The sequence below is a fragment of the Macaca fascicularis genome, chromosome X, assembly GCF_037993035.2.
Source record: "Macaca fascicularis isolate 582-1 chromosome X, T2T-MFA8v1.1".
Taxonomy (NCBI): Eukaryota; Metazoa; Chordata; class Mammalia; order Primates; family Cercopithecidae; genus Macaca; species Macaca fascicularis.
In genome coordinates this window covers 56,725,316-56,742,344 of record NC_088395.1, presented here as the reverse complement: position 1 = coordinate 56,742,344, position 17,029 = coordinate 56,725,316, and the positions used below count along the sequence as shown (strand labels likewise).

General features: G+C 36.0%; 1 protein-coding gene and 1 pseudogene across 2 annotated transcripts in view; one reads left to right on the top strand and one right to left on the bottom strand.

Annotated features, from left to right (window-relative positions):
- NBDY (negative regulator of P-body association) overlaps positions 1 to 14,571 on the bottom strand; it is a 109,631-nt gene extending 95,060 nt beyond the window's left edge. For both annotated transcript variants that reach the window (XM_065538053.1, XM_074030297.1), the window contains exons 1-2: positions 14,241 to 14,571; positions 11,639 to 11,775 (exon numbers count right to left, since the gene is read on the bottom strand). In XM_065538053.1, the coding sequence (XP_065394125.1) occupies positions 14,270 to 14,476 (207 nt within the window). In that variant the 5' untranslated portion in view covers positions 14,477 to 14,571 and the 3' untranslated portion in view covers positions 11,639 to 11,775; positions 14,241 to 14,269. The remainder of the gene's footprint in view (positions 1 to 11,638; positions 11,776 to 14,240) is intronic.
- On the top strand, positions 6,256 to 6,715 carry LOC107128458 (cytochrome b-c1 complex subunit 7 pseudogene; annotated as a pseudogene).
- Positions 14,572 to 17,029: the final 2,458 nt, after the last annotated feature.

Sequence of the window (17,029 nt, the reverse complement as noted above, 5' to 3'; positions counted from 1 at the left end):
TAAAACTTAAAATAAAGAACCCAATAATGAATCTTAAAGAACTAGAAAAGCAAGAGCCAACTAAACTCAAAATTAGAGAAAGAAAAGAAATAATAAACACCAGAGCAGAAATAAATGAAATTGAAATGAAGAAAACAATACGAAATAAAGTAAGTAAATAAAATAAAAAGTTGGTGTTTTGAAATGTTAAACAAAATTAACATACCTTTAGCCAGACTAAGAAAAAAAGAGGGAAGATCCAAATAAATAAAACCAGAGATGAAAAGGAGAGATTACAACTGATACTGCAGAAATTCAAAGGATCATTAATGGCAACTATGAGCAACTATATGCCAATAAAGTGGAAAATCTAGACTAAATAGAGAAACTCCTCTACACATATGACATATCAAGACTGAACCACAAAGATAATCCAAAACCTGAGAAGACCAATAACAAGTAACAAGATTAAAGCTGTAATAAAAAGTCTCCCAGTAAAGAAAAGCCTGGGACCTGTTGGCTTCACTGCTGAATTCTACCAAATATTTAAAGAACTAATACCAATCCTACTCACACTATTCTGAAAAATACAGGAGGAAGGGATACTTCCAAACTAATTCCACGAGGCCTGATACCAAAATCAGACAAAAACAAATTTAAAAATACAGGCCACTAACTCTGATAAATATTGATGCAAAAATCTTCAACAAACTACTAGCAAATCAAATTCAACAACACATTAAAAAGATTATTCATCATGACCAAGTGGGATTTATCGCTGGGATGGAAGGATGGTTCAACAATGGTTATATATAGTATCAACAGAATGGAGGACAAAAATCATATGGTCATTTCACTTGATGCCGAAAAAGCATTAGATAAAGTGCAACATGCCATCATGATAAAAACCTTAAAAAATGGGTATAGAAGGAACATACCTCAACATAATAAAACCCATATATAACAGACCCACAGCTAGTATCATACCAAATGGGGAAAAACTGAAAGTCTTTCCTCTAAGATCTGAAACATGACAAGGATGCCCATTGTCACCATTGTTACTCAACATAGTACTGCAAGTCCTAGTTAGAGCAATCAGACAAGAGAAAGAAATTAAGGGCATCCAAATTGGAAAGGAAGAAGTCAAATTACCCTTGCTTGCAGAGGATTTGATCTTGTGTTTGGAAAAGCATAAATATTTCACAAAAAACTATAAGAACTGATAAATTCAGTAAAGTTGCAGGATACAATGTCAACATACAAAAATCAGTAGCATTTCCCTATGCCAGCATTGGACAATCTGAAAAAGAAATTTAAAAATAATTCCACTTACAATAGTCAAACATAAAATTAAATACCTAGCAATTAACTCAACCAAAGAAGTGGGAGATCTCTGTAATAAAAACTGTAGAACACTGATGAAAGAAATTGAAGAGGACACCAAAAAAAATGGAAAGATAGTCCATGTTCATGAATTGAAATAATCAATATTGTTAAAACGTCCATACTGCAAAAAAGCAATCTACAGATTCAATGCAATACTTATCAAAATACAAAAAAACATTCTTCATAGAAATAGAAAAAAGAATCCTAAAATTTATACGGAGCCACAAAAGACCCAGAATAGCCAAAGCTATCCTAAGCAAAAAGAACAAAACTGGAGGAATCATATTACCTGACTTCAAATTATACTACAGAACTACAGTAATCAAAACAGCATGGTATTGTCACAAAAATAGACACATAGACGAATGGAAGATAATTGAGAACTCAGAAACAAATCCACACACCTAAAGAACTCATTTTCCACAAAGGTGTCAAGAACATCCACTGTGGAAAAGACAGTCTCTTCAATAAACGGTGCTGGGAAAACTGGATATCCATATGCAGAAGAATGAAACTAGATAGCTATCTCTTGCCATATACAAAAATCAAATCAAAATGTATTAAAGACTTAAGTCTAACACCTCAAACTATGAAACTACAACAAAAAAATACAGGAAAAAGTCTCCAGGACATTGGTCTGGGCAAAAAATTCTTAACTAGTACCCCACAAGCAAAGGCAATCAAAGCAAACATGAACAAATGGGATCATATCAAGTAAAAAGTGTGTGCACAGCAAAGGAAACAGTCTACAAAGTAAAGGTGCAATGGGAGAAAATATTTGCAAACTACCCTTTTGACAAGAAATTAATAACCAAAATATATAAGGAGCTCAAACAACTCAATAGGAAAAAAATCTAATAATTTGATCAAAATTGAGACAAAGATTTGAATAGACATTTCTCAAAAGAAGATATACAAATGGCAAACAGGAATGTGAAAAAGTACTCAATGTAGTTGATCATCAGGGAAATGCAAATCAAAACTAAAATGGAATATTACCTCACTTCAATAAAACGGCTTATATCCAAGTGACAGGCAATAACAAATGCTGGCGAGAATGTGAGGAGGAGGGAATGCTTGTACACTGTTGATGGGAATGTAAATTAGTACAACCACAATGGAGAACAATTTGGAGATTCCTCAAAAAACTAAAAATTGAGCTACCATATGATCCAGCAATCCCACTGCTGGGTATATACTCCAAACAAAGGATATCAGTATTATCAAAGAGATATCTGCACTCCCATGTTTGTTGCAGCACTGTTTACAACAGCTAAGATTTGGAAGCAACCAAAGTGTTCATCAACAGATACATGAATGAAGAAAATATGGTACATATACACAGTGGTGTACTAATCAGTCATAAGAAAGAATGAGATCTAGTTATTTACAACAGCACGGATGGAACTAGAGATCATTATATTAAGTGAAATGGGGCAGGCACAGAAAGACAAACATCACATGTTCTCACTTATTTGTGGAATCTAAAAATCAAAACAATTGAACTCATGGAGATAGAGAGTAGAAGGATGGTTACCAGAGACTGGGAAGGGTACTGGGTGGTGGGGGAGAGTGGGGATGGTTATCGGGTAGGAAAAAAGAATGAATAAGACCTATTATTTGATAGGACAGCAAGGTGACTATAGTCAATAATAATATAACTGTATAATTAAATTGTCTGTAACACAAAGGATAAATGCTTCAAATAATGGACACCCCATTGTACATGATGTGATTATTACACTTCGCATGTATCAAAACATCTCATATATCCCATAAATGTATACAACTACTAGGTACCCAGAAAGGTTTTAAAAAAATTTAAAAGACCCAGCAAACAAAAAATTTTACATTCAAAAAGATAAAAAGAGTTCCTAAAATTGTAAAATATGTACCTATTCTAGACTTGTATGTACATACTAACAATGCCTCAAGTGTACAAAGCAAAAATTGTCAAAAGTGTAATAATTTGACAAATCCATAAATACAGTGGGAGATTTTAACTCTCTCGGTAACTGATAGGTCCAGCAAACAAAAAACTTAGGAATAGAGAAGATTTAAACAACACAATTAAATTTAATGAACAGAACACTACATGCAAAAATCAGATACACAGTCTTTCCAGGCACACATAAAACATTAGTTGATCATGTTCTCTGGGACATAAAGCAAGTTTCAACAAACATTAAATAATCATTATCACATAAGCAATATTGTCTCTTAAATGGAAAATAACAAAACGTTAAGCTAAAACACAGCTATATACAATGACTTAGTTTCTAAATACTGTCTCCAGAAAGAAATGATTAATGGGGTAGGAAGTAAAACACAAGCCTGAAAGTAAGGAAGTAAAAAAATTTTAAAGTAAGTAAAATGTGTGTTTAAGAATGATGAGACATGTCAAAAGACAGGTGAGCCAACTTAAATGGGCAGCCAGTCACTAAATCTGAGACAATTTGGGTATTAAAATAAATAATAACAACAGGGTATTTTAAAAATAAAGTAAAAATCTATGTGTCCAAAGTAATTAATAAACAAATAAATGGAGAAAAAGCTCTACATTGATGTAGAATATAAACTAATAAATGTAATAAAAATGATGGAGTTTGAAAATCACCATTTTGCATTCATCATAGCAATATCTGATTCAGTCAAGAATTATCAATGGATTTGAAAACTAGTGGATGATAGTTAATGAGGAACAGGATATTTACATAGTCTCAAAGTATCCCCAGCAAAATCATTAATTATAAAGAGGAAAATTGTAACTGTAAAGTGGATTAATCTAGCAACTATTCACAATGTTAACCAAGTAATCAAAGTTAACTTTACTACTAGAGGGTCAAACCAGCATCATGTGCCACCAATATGATGCCCTGAGAACAACACTTCACTTCTGTGGTGCTTTTGCTAATATGCGTACTCTAAATAATGGGGAAATGGCAAACAAATTTAAATTAAAGGACAATCTATGAAATAAGTGTCCTATATTTACACAAGTGCCAATTGCCAATGTGTGATATTGTGATATATATATTGAAATTGTCCATGGTTCCTGGCTCATAACTCCCAAATCTCTTGTTATTTCCTAAGCGACTAAAGTAATAAGCACATCTTTTGTTAAAGTATTTGGTCTTTTGTCTTTGGTTCCTGAAGCAGCTTTGAAACAGCTTCAGAGAAATAAAAGTGAGAGACAGTCTATATATATATATACATATGTATATATATGTATAATGTTGGGGCACTTTAGGATTCAGAAAACAGAATCTCTCTCTTTCTCCTGCCCTCCTTTTACCTGCCTTTTTTTCTCCCAAAGGCAAGCCATAGAAACTAAAAATACACTCTAATCTTCACCCGGCTTTCTGTCTTGGAGCTGGATGTAAAGAAATTCTCTGACCTATCTAGTTTGACTGTGGGTCATAAGACCCCCATTTCAGAAAGAGTCCTGCCCCATACCCAGGAGGAAGGAATGCTGCACAAAGAAGCCAAGAAGAATCTGAATAGGCAAGCCTTGCTGGGTTTCTCCACCAAGTCTATTGGTATTAGATCATACCCTTTAGTCCAGTCACATTTCTACATGGCTGTTCATGTTTCATTAGTGCCTATCGAATGAAGTCTTCATGAAAAGCACAAGAGGACAAAGTACAACTGAATTTGTGGAGGATTGTAGAAAGGTGAAAAATAACTCATCCACATGCCAGGAGGGTGGCACACCCCAACTCCACAGGAATGGAAGCTCCTGTACTCAGTACCCTTCGAGACCTCACTCTATGTATCTCTTCATCTGGCTGTTTATATGTAGCCTTTAAAATACCCTTTATGAATAAAGGGGTAAATGTAAGTAAGTGTTTCCCTGAGTTCTGTGTGTTTTTCTAGCAAATTATTTGAGCCTAAAGAGAGGGGTTGCGGGAACCCTAACTTGAAGCAGGTCAGTTAAAAGTTCCAGAGGCCCAGATTTGAAACTGATGTCTAAAGTTGAGGCAGTCTCGTGGGACTAAGCCCTCAGTCTGTGGGATCTGATACTTTCTGCAGGGAGATAGCTTCAGAATTGAATTGGATTGGAGAACACTCAGCTGGTGTCCACTACAGAATTGTTTACTTGCTTGTTGGTGAGAAGAAATCCCAATACATTTGGTCACAAGTTTTCTGTGTTGGTTGTTGTGGTACAAGAGCCAAAGAAAAACTGTTTTTTTTCCACACAATCAGCGTCAGAAGTGGGGTTGTGAGAATATAATGACAGAAGCTGAGTTTGTTTTTCTACACACATAAAAGACAAAGAAAGGTCAAGGAATTGTTCCATATTAAAAACTGGAGAGACATGACAAGTAAATGCAATGCATCATCTTGGATTAGCACTTTGACCAAGGAAAGAAAATAACCATAAAAGACATTATTGGGACAACTGATAACATTGGAATATGGCGTAGATTACAATATTGAAACAATGTCAAATTTCTTGATTGTGACACATTTACTGAGGATGTATAAGAGGAAATCATCACTCTGAGGAAATACATACTGACATATTAAGAGGTAAAGGAGAATGATATTTGCAAATTACTATCAAATAGGAGAAGGAGAAGGAGAGGAAGAGAAAAACAGAATGATAAGGCAAACGTGATAAAATGCTAATTGGTGAATTTGGGTAAAGGGCAGTTTGGGAGTTCTTTGTAATATTCCCAGTTTTTCAAGTGTGAAATTAAATAAAAATAAAAAATTTAAAAACATGAATACAAAATTCAATAATAACTACATCAATATCAATAACCATACTTTTTCTATGTATTTAATGAAAGAAAATGTTTTCTATTGCCAAATTCTGTTGGGATGAGCAGCCAATGTATAATTTTTGTATCTTGTTATAAGAAGGATTAAAAAAAATTAAAGCAAGTCAAAATGGCTGGCAAGCAGGCCATTTCAGCATCAGGCAAGTGGCTGGATCGTATTCAAAAATGGTATTACAATGCCGCAGGATTCAATAAACTGAGGTTAATGCGAGATGATACAATATATGAGGATGAAGACGTAAAACAAGCCATAAGAAGGCTTCCTGAGAACCTTTATAATGACAGGATGTTTCACATTAAGAGGGCACTGGACCTGACCATGAAGCATCAGATCTTGCCTAAAGAGCAGTGGACCAAATATGAAGAGGAAAATTTCTACCTTGAACTGTATCTGAAAGAGGTTATTTGGGAAAGAAAAGAAAGAAGAATGGGCAAAGAAGTAATCAAGTAGTTGAAGTCTGTGGATGCAGCTGTTATGAAGATGGTCAAACCTGAAACAATGTTAAGAATTATTTGGTCTGCAGATGTTTTACTTTAAATAAATGTCTATTGTAATGGCTGGAGTTTTTGAATTCCAAACCTTATACTGAATAACTACTGAATCCATTTACTATTAAATTTTTTTTCCAAACTTTCAAGATATTTTCAGTTGTGTTTAAGTGCTTTCTGGAGCTCAGAGGCCACTTTATCAGTTTTCCTCACTGGTTAGATAGCCTATCAGTTTATGGAAGGATATAACTTCCATAAGTTACATCCTTATGGAAGCTACTAAATAAAAGAAGGGGGTATGCATCCCCTAGTTTGCCAGGATTCAGAAACAGCCTCTTCACTGCTATCTGAATAGATTTGATTTTGCATCCTATCATTTAAAAAGAAATTATGTATGCACCCCAACATAGGTATACTTAAGTAATATATATACTCCTGTGCTAACATGTAGACTAGAAAACAAAAAGTAGACACTAGAAAAACAGAAGTACAAAGACAAATCATACTTGTCCCCATATCCCAGTGACTTTTCCACTTTGGAAATGATTGTTATAAAGTTTAAGGGTTGCATACTAATCAGTTAAAAGTTTTAAGATTGTAAGGTAATTTTAAAAAATATAAATTAGAATCACTGGCCAGGTGCGGTGGCTCATGCCTGTGGTCCCAGCGCTGTAGGAGGCTGAGGCGGGTGGATCTCCTGAGGTTAGGAATTCGAGACCACCCTGGCCAACATGGTGAAACCCCATCTCTACGAGGGATGCGGAAAATTGGCCGGGCGTGGTGGCGGGCGGTCCCAGCTGCTCGGGAGACTGGGACAGGAGAATTGCTTGACCACGGGGGGTGGAGGTTGCAGTGGGCCTAGATCGCGCCACTGCACTTCAGCCTGAGCGACAGTGGCTCCATCTCAAAAAAAAAGAAAAAATTAGAATTATTCAATGTTGTCATCATTTCCACTCCTAAATTCTGAAATGCTTTCTTTGGTGGAGGTGAGAGTCTGGAGCCACAGCTAGTAGAGAAGGAACAGTAGGACCTGCAGCCTCCCTGGTTTTCCAGGACAAGTCATTGCTGTTTGCGGCAGGAATGCCTTACACCTCAAATAACAAAACGGTGTGAAAAACAAATTTGAGTTACATTTAAAATTTGTAAAGCAATGAGAAATGTGTGTATCATAAAGAGCATCTTTAAATTTTTGCTAAAATATTAAGCCTCTTAAGTTCCCTAAGAATCCCACCCTCCCCCCTTTTTTTTTTGCTAGTCAGATTATTTTTCTAAACCTATCTTGAAATCATGTCAATTTTCTTCTGTCTGGTTCAAGATGACTAGATCACTTGATAATGGTTTTGCTCAGGTCACACTGTGACAAGGTTTTAGTGTAGTCCTACTTTGCAGAAGGAGGCAGAGAAGATGGACTGTCTAGAATCCCCTTTAAAAGCATTTGTCTATTCAGAAAATTTTCCTGAGTAGATCTCTCCAAAGGTTCTTTTAATTGTGATTTCAAGATCACTTTTGCAGGACTCTGGTCTATTTGTTCAGACATGTACTGTGCACAATTACAAGGAGACTAGAACTGAGGCATCTCAAAAAGCACTGTCAAGATGTGTAGGGAGCTGGGTGGGTGGAGGGAGGCTGGGTTCTGACCCTAGAAACCATGCTTACGAATGCGATTAATGTTTAAAGCAAGTCTAAGGGCACTGCTGAAGGACAGGGGAACAAATAGAATGGACTAAGATTAAGGTATAACGGAACCCCCAGGCTCTCTACCTGCTCAAGGTAAAAAGTGTGGTATTATGTAGGGCAACCTCTGATTTTGTGAAAGTTCTTCCTAAAGCCAAAGTGAATGCCTATTCTATGTCTCCAGATTACTTCACTCGTCTAAATGAGAACAAGTGTGCAAAAGTTCTTTGAACACTAAATCAATGTTTTGTATTCATTATAAATTACGGTTATCGTCCTGCTTGTTATGAAGACTAAGAAAGTAGATCTAGTATTTCACTCACATAGGTGAATGGGTGAGAATTTGTTAATCCATCAGTGAAGTCCTTTCATTTGAAAGAGAGGGCCTTTCTATTATCAAAAGCTGTCCTGTGTGAAAAATCACCATGAGAGTGCCTGAAACACACAGGCTTGTCGTCCTGTAGACAGAATGGTAGAGTGATTCAGAGCTAATTCTGGGTTAGATTGCACAGGTCTGAATCTATTTGCTAACTGTGTAGTGCTTTAGGAATACAATTTAACCTCTCTGTGCTTCCGTTTCTTTGGCCCTGAGATAGAGCTAATGATAGAAACCTACTTTACACAGTTGTGAAAATTAACTGACTACATGTCAAGCACTAACAGTCTCTGGCACATAGTATGCATAATGTAAATTATGTGATGAGAAGCGAGAAAGAATAACTTGGGAAAATGCTGAATATCATCAAAGTTGAATAGCTAACCAGTAGCTAAGGTTCAAGGTCCCCTCTCTTCTTCCTTCTATGTGGCACTCTTGTTTCTGGTCCGTCTGCTCCCCTTGGGTGTCACCTGCTTGAGTGAAGTACCTGCTGGAGATGAGAAGAGTGGAACTGGATCTGCATGACAGCTTTGATTAGGATGGAGCTAAGACTTGGCTATCTCCCTGTTTTGTGTTTTGGATAGGTGACATTTTAAAACTGCCAACATTAAAATCTTGCTAATTTGCTTTGTACAGTTTAAAATGTTTGATATCTTTTATTGTTTAAAGTTTGAGATTGGTTTTGAATGTACGGTTTTCCTAAATCTTGAAGAAGGATATGTTTGTACTCTGAAGTGGTCTATGTTCAATTAGAAAATTGATTTTACTATACTTTGCGAAAAACAGATGGCTGGCTTACGTTCACTGTTGTAGTGCACTACCTAGCATCACTCAGCTTTCCTGTTGTCAAGGTGTAGGAAGCAGCATAAGGGATGTTGGGACTTCAGACCCCCAATTGCCAACTCTGGTCCTATTTCCAGATTGCATGGAAATATTTGGTAACATTCCTGCACCGAGCTATCATGGTCTGAATATTTATGTGATGCTCTACAAGTGGTACCAAAAGGTTAGTGATGGAATTTTCACTAATGGGACCTTTTCCTGTTTTTAAATTCTAGAATCTTAATACATCCAAAGTGTACATTTTGGTAATTATTTCATTTAGCTATTTACTTTAAGGACTCTCTTTTAAAGCATTAACTCTGCACTAATTTTGACTTATGAAAAGATTCAGCAGTAAGAATAAAAACTGGGCCAAAGCCCAAAGTAATGATCCTTCACAAATAGGATGGAGTTTTAAAAATATGGGCATCCTGTGTGTAGCTTTGAAAATAACCAAAGTACTTGGAATTAAAAAGTCAGGTGAACATAAAAATTGGCATAACCAAATCCTTGACAGACTGATGGATGAAAAGCAGATGGGTTTACACTGTGTGGGAAGAGGCATGGATTTTAGGAAGGACAGCATCAGAGAGGGATGGTTAGAAAGTGAACAAGACACATTGCTCCTTGGAAAACAAGGAAAGTCCCTTTAAGGCATGAAATTCTGCCACTAGGTGGCGATGCCCTATAACTTTACAACTTAGGATACATCACACCAGCACTATGGAAGATTTCTCCATTTAGCATCCCAACAACTCTCTCTCCTCCTTCATTTTTCAGGATGACAACACCTTAGAGGTTTATGGCCATTAGGAGACCTTACTACTAAGCTGTATACTGATGTAATGAAATCTAATATATGTTGTGCAATTAATTATGAGTTATTTAGTTTCAGGATTTTATTACTTCAATCAGTTATGACCATATTTCCTTTTATATGATTGCTCACTCTTTAAACATACCAGATGACTATATAAGGAGCATATAATAAAGTCTATAGATATCAAAAAAATTAAAGCAGAAAAAAAGATAAAATTAAACTAGAATGGGAGTAATGATTTCATAATATAATTTTTAAAAAAGGAATCCCATATGATTAGAAATTGAAAAAAAAAACTCATGGGTCAAAAAAATTATAAGAGAAATTTAAAAATAATAAATGTTGAATGATAAAAATACTATATATAAAAGCCTGTGAAATATTTCTAAAGTGGTAGAAGAAAATTTATAGTTCTAAATTCTTATTTTACAGAAGAACATTGAAAATTAAGAAGCTAAAGATCCAACTCAATAAATTAGAAAAAGAACAACAAAAGCAAAGTAGAAGAAAGTTCAATATAAAAATAAAAGTCAAAATGATTAAAATAGGAAACAAAATATCCAATGATGAGGCTTGATGAAAGCAAAAGCAAGAAATACATTAGAAAATTGATTACTGTAATTTATCTCATGGTCACAGTGTGATATTAATGGTGAAAAAAAGGATATGAACATGGCAGTACATATAGACGGGAAAAAACTTCATAATATTTGTAATAAAACCTCTCAGCAAACTAGGAATATAACAAAAGTTCTTAACTTGAGAAAGACAATCTACTAAAAGAGGTGAAACTTTTGTAGAATTTAGGAACAAAATAAGGAAATCCTCTACCAATGGTATTGTTCCTCTTTGTACCGAAGAGCCTAGCTAGCACAGTAATACAAGCTAAAGAAATATTGGAAAGAAACTGTCATGATTCAAAACATAATTAATTAACAGATAATCCAAGAAAATCTATAAATTATTAGAATAAATAGAATTTAAGAAGGTTACAGCATATAAAATCAATATACAAAAATATTAATCATATTCCCATTTACTAGAAGCAATTAGAAGATATAGTTAAAAAGATGGCATATTTCACAGTAATAATAGAAACTATAAGGTAATTACAAGTGAATCTAACAAAGCATTTCTTCAGATTACACTATTATTATGAATATGTTTTCATATAATGTAGAATACAGTTTCAATTTTATCATTTGCTGCTATCTTTTTATGTTTTGTTTGGCTACTTTTAAATGTGTCAAAACCAACTATTTTTTTTCTCTTCCTCCTCTGAATAATTTTTGGCAAAGAGATTACCTTAAAAAGCACAACTTCCAGGTGCAGGACATCAGAAAAAGCAGGGTAGCATTGTAAATAGTCTTCATTATTTTCACCAGGTGAACTATTATATGAATGCACCAGGGAAATGGAGTCATACTGCAATCGCTCAAAGACTGAAAAATAATAAAAAATATTGTGACATCATTTTTTCTGTTTTTGTCCATCTCTTTGTCCTCTGGTCTCCTCAAATCATTATCCTTCCCCTACCTCAATTTCAATGATATATTCCTATAAAACAGTTGTATACATAGTATTAGAAAGGATGTATTATATAGTAGTTTAGAGCATAAACTCTGGAATCAAATGTTCTGGGTTCAAAGCTCAGCTCAGCCACTTTGTGCTGTGTAACTTGTGGCAAGTCATATGACTTCCCTTGGCCTATACAAACTTCTCTAGTAGAGTTGTGATTAAATAAATGATAACACTCAAAGCCCTTTAGAAAATTGGCACATAAATCTTTAGTAAATATTGGCTATTATTACAATTTTCAGTGATTTGAATCACTTGGAGGGGAAATTACGTAGTTCTTGCACTTATTGTTTTGTTCTTTTATTTTCTTTTTTTTCTTTATATTTTTAAAAATTGTTTATTTATTTATTTTTTGCACAGAGTCCTGCTCTGTCACCGAGGCTGGGGTAAGTGGCACGATCTCAGCTCACTGCAACCTCCACCTCCTGGGTTCAAGCGATTCTCCTGCCTCAGCATGCCGAGTAGCTGAGATTACAGGCACACACCACCATGCCCGGCTAATTTTTTTTTTTTTTTTTACTTTTAGTAGAGACGGGTTTCGCCATATTGGTCAGGCTGGTCTCGAACTCCTGACCTCAAGTGATCTGCCCATCTCGGCGTCATAAAGTGCTGGGATTACAGGCGTGAGCCACTGCGCCGGGGGTTGCTCTTTTGTTTTCTATCTGCGCAATATTCTCCCTACACCCTGCAACCCTCCACTCCACCACCCCTTTGAATAGAGTTTGTAAACATGTGAGCAGTAAAGCTGTGTGGAATGACAGGGAGATGCTTTCAAGTAAAATAGAGCTCTATTTTTTTTTTTTTTCTATGCATTACCAACGAACCCAATGTCTAAAACTTCTTTGGTCACCAATGCTGTCCCATCATTCATTGATTTGTTTATTGAAATATCTGTTTCACTCCTATTATGTACTAGGCCTTGGCCATCCATCCCCTATAGCTCTCAGAATAATTCCTACCCATTGCAAGGGCTTCATAAAGGTTTACTGCACGAATGAAAAAAAGATGCTTCTCTCCTTTGAATTAAAAGGATCTATAAAACTTGGGTCAGATTCAGTTTTATATTTTGCATTCTATAAAGTTCATCTAAATATCAGAGATTCCTTTTCTGATAGTAAGAATAGGAATCTTAAAATACAAATAGTATCGCCTGATGGATATTGGAATGAAGTATACGCTCAGCATAATATTTAAGGCCCTGAAGCACTTTATCTTCACCTCCTAAGTCCTTCTTGTAGATTCAAAATTATAGCCAAGCTGTTTCCAGAAAAACTCTGCCTTTTCTCTGGAAACCCTCAGACTGAAAAGCATTCCCTGCCCCTCCACATGACAGATGTCACTCAACCTTTAATGTCCACCCAAAGTTCCTCCTTCCTTTTTTTTTTTTTTTTTTTTTTTTTTTTGAGACGTAGTTTTTTGCTATTGTCTCTCAGGCTGGAGAGCAATGGCGTGATCTCGGCTCACTGCAACCACTGCCTTCCAGGTTCAAGCGACTGTCCTGCCTTAGCCTCCAGAGCTGCTGAGATTACAGGTGTCCACCATCACGCCTGGCTAATTTTTCTAACTTTAGTAGAGACGAGGTTTCACCGTGTTGGCCAGGCTGGTCTCGAACTCCTGACCTAATCTGCTCGCCTCGGCATCCCAAAATGCTAGGATTATAGGTGTGAGCCACCGCGTCTGCCCCACCCCCTCCTTTTTGATAGCTCATGATTACTACCAGGCAGTGACTTGTCCATCCTCCACCCTTCCTGAATACCTTGAACAAGCAAACATTATGGCACTTGGATTTGACTATCACATTGTTGCTTTAAAAAAAAAAAATTATTCAACTCTCCTGCCTTACACAGAGAAAGACATACACTTCGGAAGGCTGGCCTTCAATAGATGCTTGTTATTGGTCTTGAACCAGGCATTGTTTTTTTAAATAAAAAATTTCTCCAAGGCACGCAAAAGTAGAGAGAATAATACAATAAATCCCCACATATACATCATCCAGCTTTAAATTATCAACTCATGAACATTTTTATTACACCTTCCCTCCACCTTGGCACCAATGACTTACTTTCAAGCAAATCAGAACATTCAAGTCTATTTCTTAGAAAATGTAACTACAAGTATTTCATCTAAAATATTAAAAATAATTATTTAATGTCATTAAATATCCACCATTTCACTCAAGCGTATTTTGTGAAAGAGCTGCTTAATCCCTGCATGTTCTTCTTTCTATTTTGAAATCATGGAAAAAACAGGGAAAAGGGGGAGGATATCTGTGAGAATGCACAAATAAGTTTCAAAGAGCCTAGATGACCTAGATGAGAAAGAATCTGACCTGGTTTACGGTGGGAGAAATTTATTTCTCTACTTCTCCGGAGGAGGAGGGTGCGACTTCAGGCCGGCTGATGCAGGAGGAGGTGCGGAGGGTAGAGTGGTACTACCTCCGTTGGGAGTTCCTTCCGGATAATCCCAACGCGGAGCGAGGAGGCAGCGCTTTTTTGGAGGCTTGGCTTCCCGTGCGTTTCCAGGTGGGAGAGTGGATCTCCCGGAGGCACAAGGTTGGTCTCCCATAAGGATTATAGAAACGGGGCCTCAGTTTTCTCCGGTGGGCCCTGGCAAAGCCAAGAGACCTGAGATGGCGGCGGGTCCCCTCCAGGCACAGAGCTGGCTTCCTCCTGTTTCGCTCTTACCGTATTTCCTGTATCCTGAGACGTACATCCCTTCTCCGCCTCCACCCCTCCTCCCTACCCCATTCTATTTTAACGTTTCTATTAGGATGGGTGTTAAAAACCGATGTTATTATTTAATATAGTGTTTTTCCATCGCGCCCCACCCCCACCAAATGTAAATAAATTTATTGAGAATTTCATATAATTTATGCAATTTTAAGATATGAAGAAATTCAAGTTTACCTTTAAGTAGTAAACTCTGAATGGCTTATATGAGTGGGAGGGATGCAGGGGTGGGCGGTAACCAAAGAAATTATTGAAGAGCTTTACAAGCCAGCTGCAGATGCACATCACAGAGCTATGAAAATAGCTACAAACATTTAAAAAGAAATATGCAAACATGTAAGTTGACTAAAGTGCAGAATAGCACACTAGCACTAACCATGGAAATTGAATGTGGAAAACGAATTCACCGTATGTCATAGAATCTAAGATCATTTTTTCTTTATTTTTTAAGCAAATTTGTAATTTTTGAAGGCTTACTATATTTTTCCCCAAATTTGAATATCTAGGAAATCTCTGCGACCTAACAATTCATGGTACACTATACTTTAGTTGACAGCTTTTTTTTCCTTTCTTGTAGGTATGGAAAATAATGACCCATCTTACCATTGATGATATGTTATATTCTATGATTTATGGTAACCAGAAGAAAGTACCACGTGTCTCAGAAGAAAAGGCTTCTGGAACTTCTTAGACCTTCATTATTAAAATAGCCTACACATCCGTCTCCCTTTAGCTATGGACAAACTAGATCACACTTTTTCAGCTTTGTCCTCAGTGTTTTTTGTTTGTTTGTTTTTTGTTGTTTTAAATGGAGAGAGCTTAGTCCTTAATGCCAGAGTAGAAGTGCCTATTAAACTCTGCTGTTTACAAGCTCTGAGCTCTTTAAGTAATTATTTAAATTCCTGGAACTTTGGTTTCCAGGCCATAATTTTTTCCTTGCAAAAGTGTTTCCATAACCAGGGTTAATACATGTAAAGCATTTACTACTATAACTATCTTATCTCCACCCTTCTACCTTCCTCCAAGTAACCAGCACAGCCCTTTACACAAATTAGGTACTCTAAAAATTTGGGAAATAAATGACCCCGTGGTTTTGTACCAAATGCTACTAATAAAGACAGAAAAGTCAGATGTAGCTGTAGCTTAATGAAAAGATGTGAGGGAGGTATTGAGAGAGGCAATATTTTAGAGCTAGAAGAGTAGTTGGAACTAGACATACTGATGTGGGAGTCAGCAACATAGAGGTGATAGTTAAAGACAAGAGAATGGATGATATTCCCAAGAGAAAATCTAAAGAAAAGATAATTGAGCTAAAAACAGAATATTGAATAATTAGAGACAGATAGAAGAAAAGAAGTCTGCTGCAAATGCTGAGAAAAAGTGGTCAAAGTCAGCGAAGAAGATTCTAACCCAGTTTCTCAACCTTGGTGCTATTGACATTTGAGGCCAAATCTATCTTTGTAGTGGTGGCCAGAGTTTACCATTTAGCAATGTCCTAAGCTAAGCCTCTACCAACTATATGCCAGTACTACTCCCTACTCCTCGAGTTGTGATAACCAAAAAGATTTCCAAACATTGCCAGATGTCCCTGGGGTACACAATTGTCCCCAGTTGAGAACCATTGGTCTATCATTAATCCACCAAATTTGCTCCTTTCCTAGTTTTTTTTTTTTCTTTCATCTCAGTGAAATGTTATGCCTTCCACTCAGATATACAAGTCAGACCTTGGAGTCTTCATTTTTTAGAAACTGAAGAATATTTTATTATTTATTAAAGTAAATGAAGTAACAATTTCACAGTCTTTTTACATAGGTCTCTAAATCTTCAAGACTAAAGACATTAAGAGTTGCAATTAAGTTGTTCAGTAGCGATAATTTTAGCAAATTTAGAGAAATATGCGCCTACTTAGTAAAGTAACAGGAATTAAAAATTTTATCAACTCCAGCTAGGTTTAATTTATGGTAAACATTTGACTTGAGGTGAAAACAGTCCCAACTTAGAGCTGCTTCTATCAACGTGGACTATTTATACCACAGTTAGATTTATTTATTTATTTGTTTGTTCGTTTTATGCTTTGTGGTAAAGCATACATAATATAAACTTTACCATCTTAACAATTTTTAAATGTACAGTTCAATAAGGTAAAGTATATTCTCATTGTTGTACAACCAATCTCCAGAACTTTGCCATACCTATCAAACAACTCCATTTTACCCTCCTTCCAGCTGCTGGAAATCACTATTATACTTGCAACTGGAATTTTGTTTGTTTTCATTATATTAAAAAGGAGACCTAAAACCTTTGTTATTCCAGGTTTCAAAACAGGTTTTTTTCCCATCATCTTCACGTTAAACATTTTTCCAACATCAATAAATCAGCTGAATGTGAA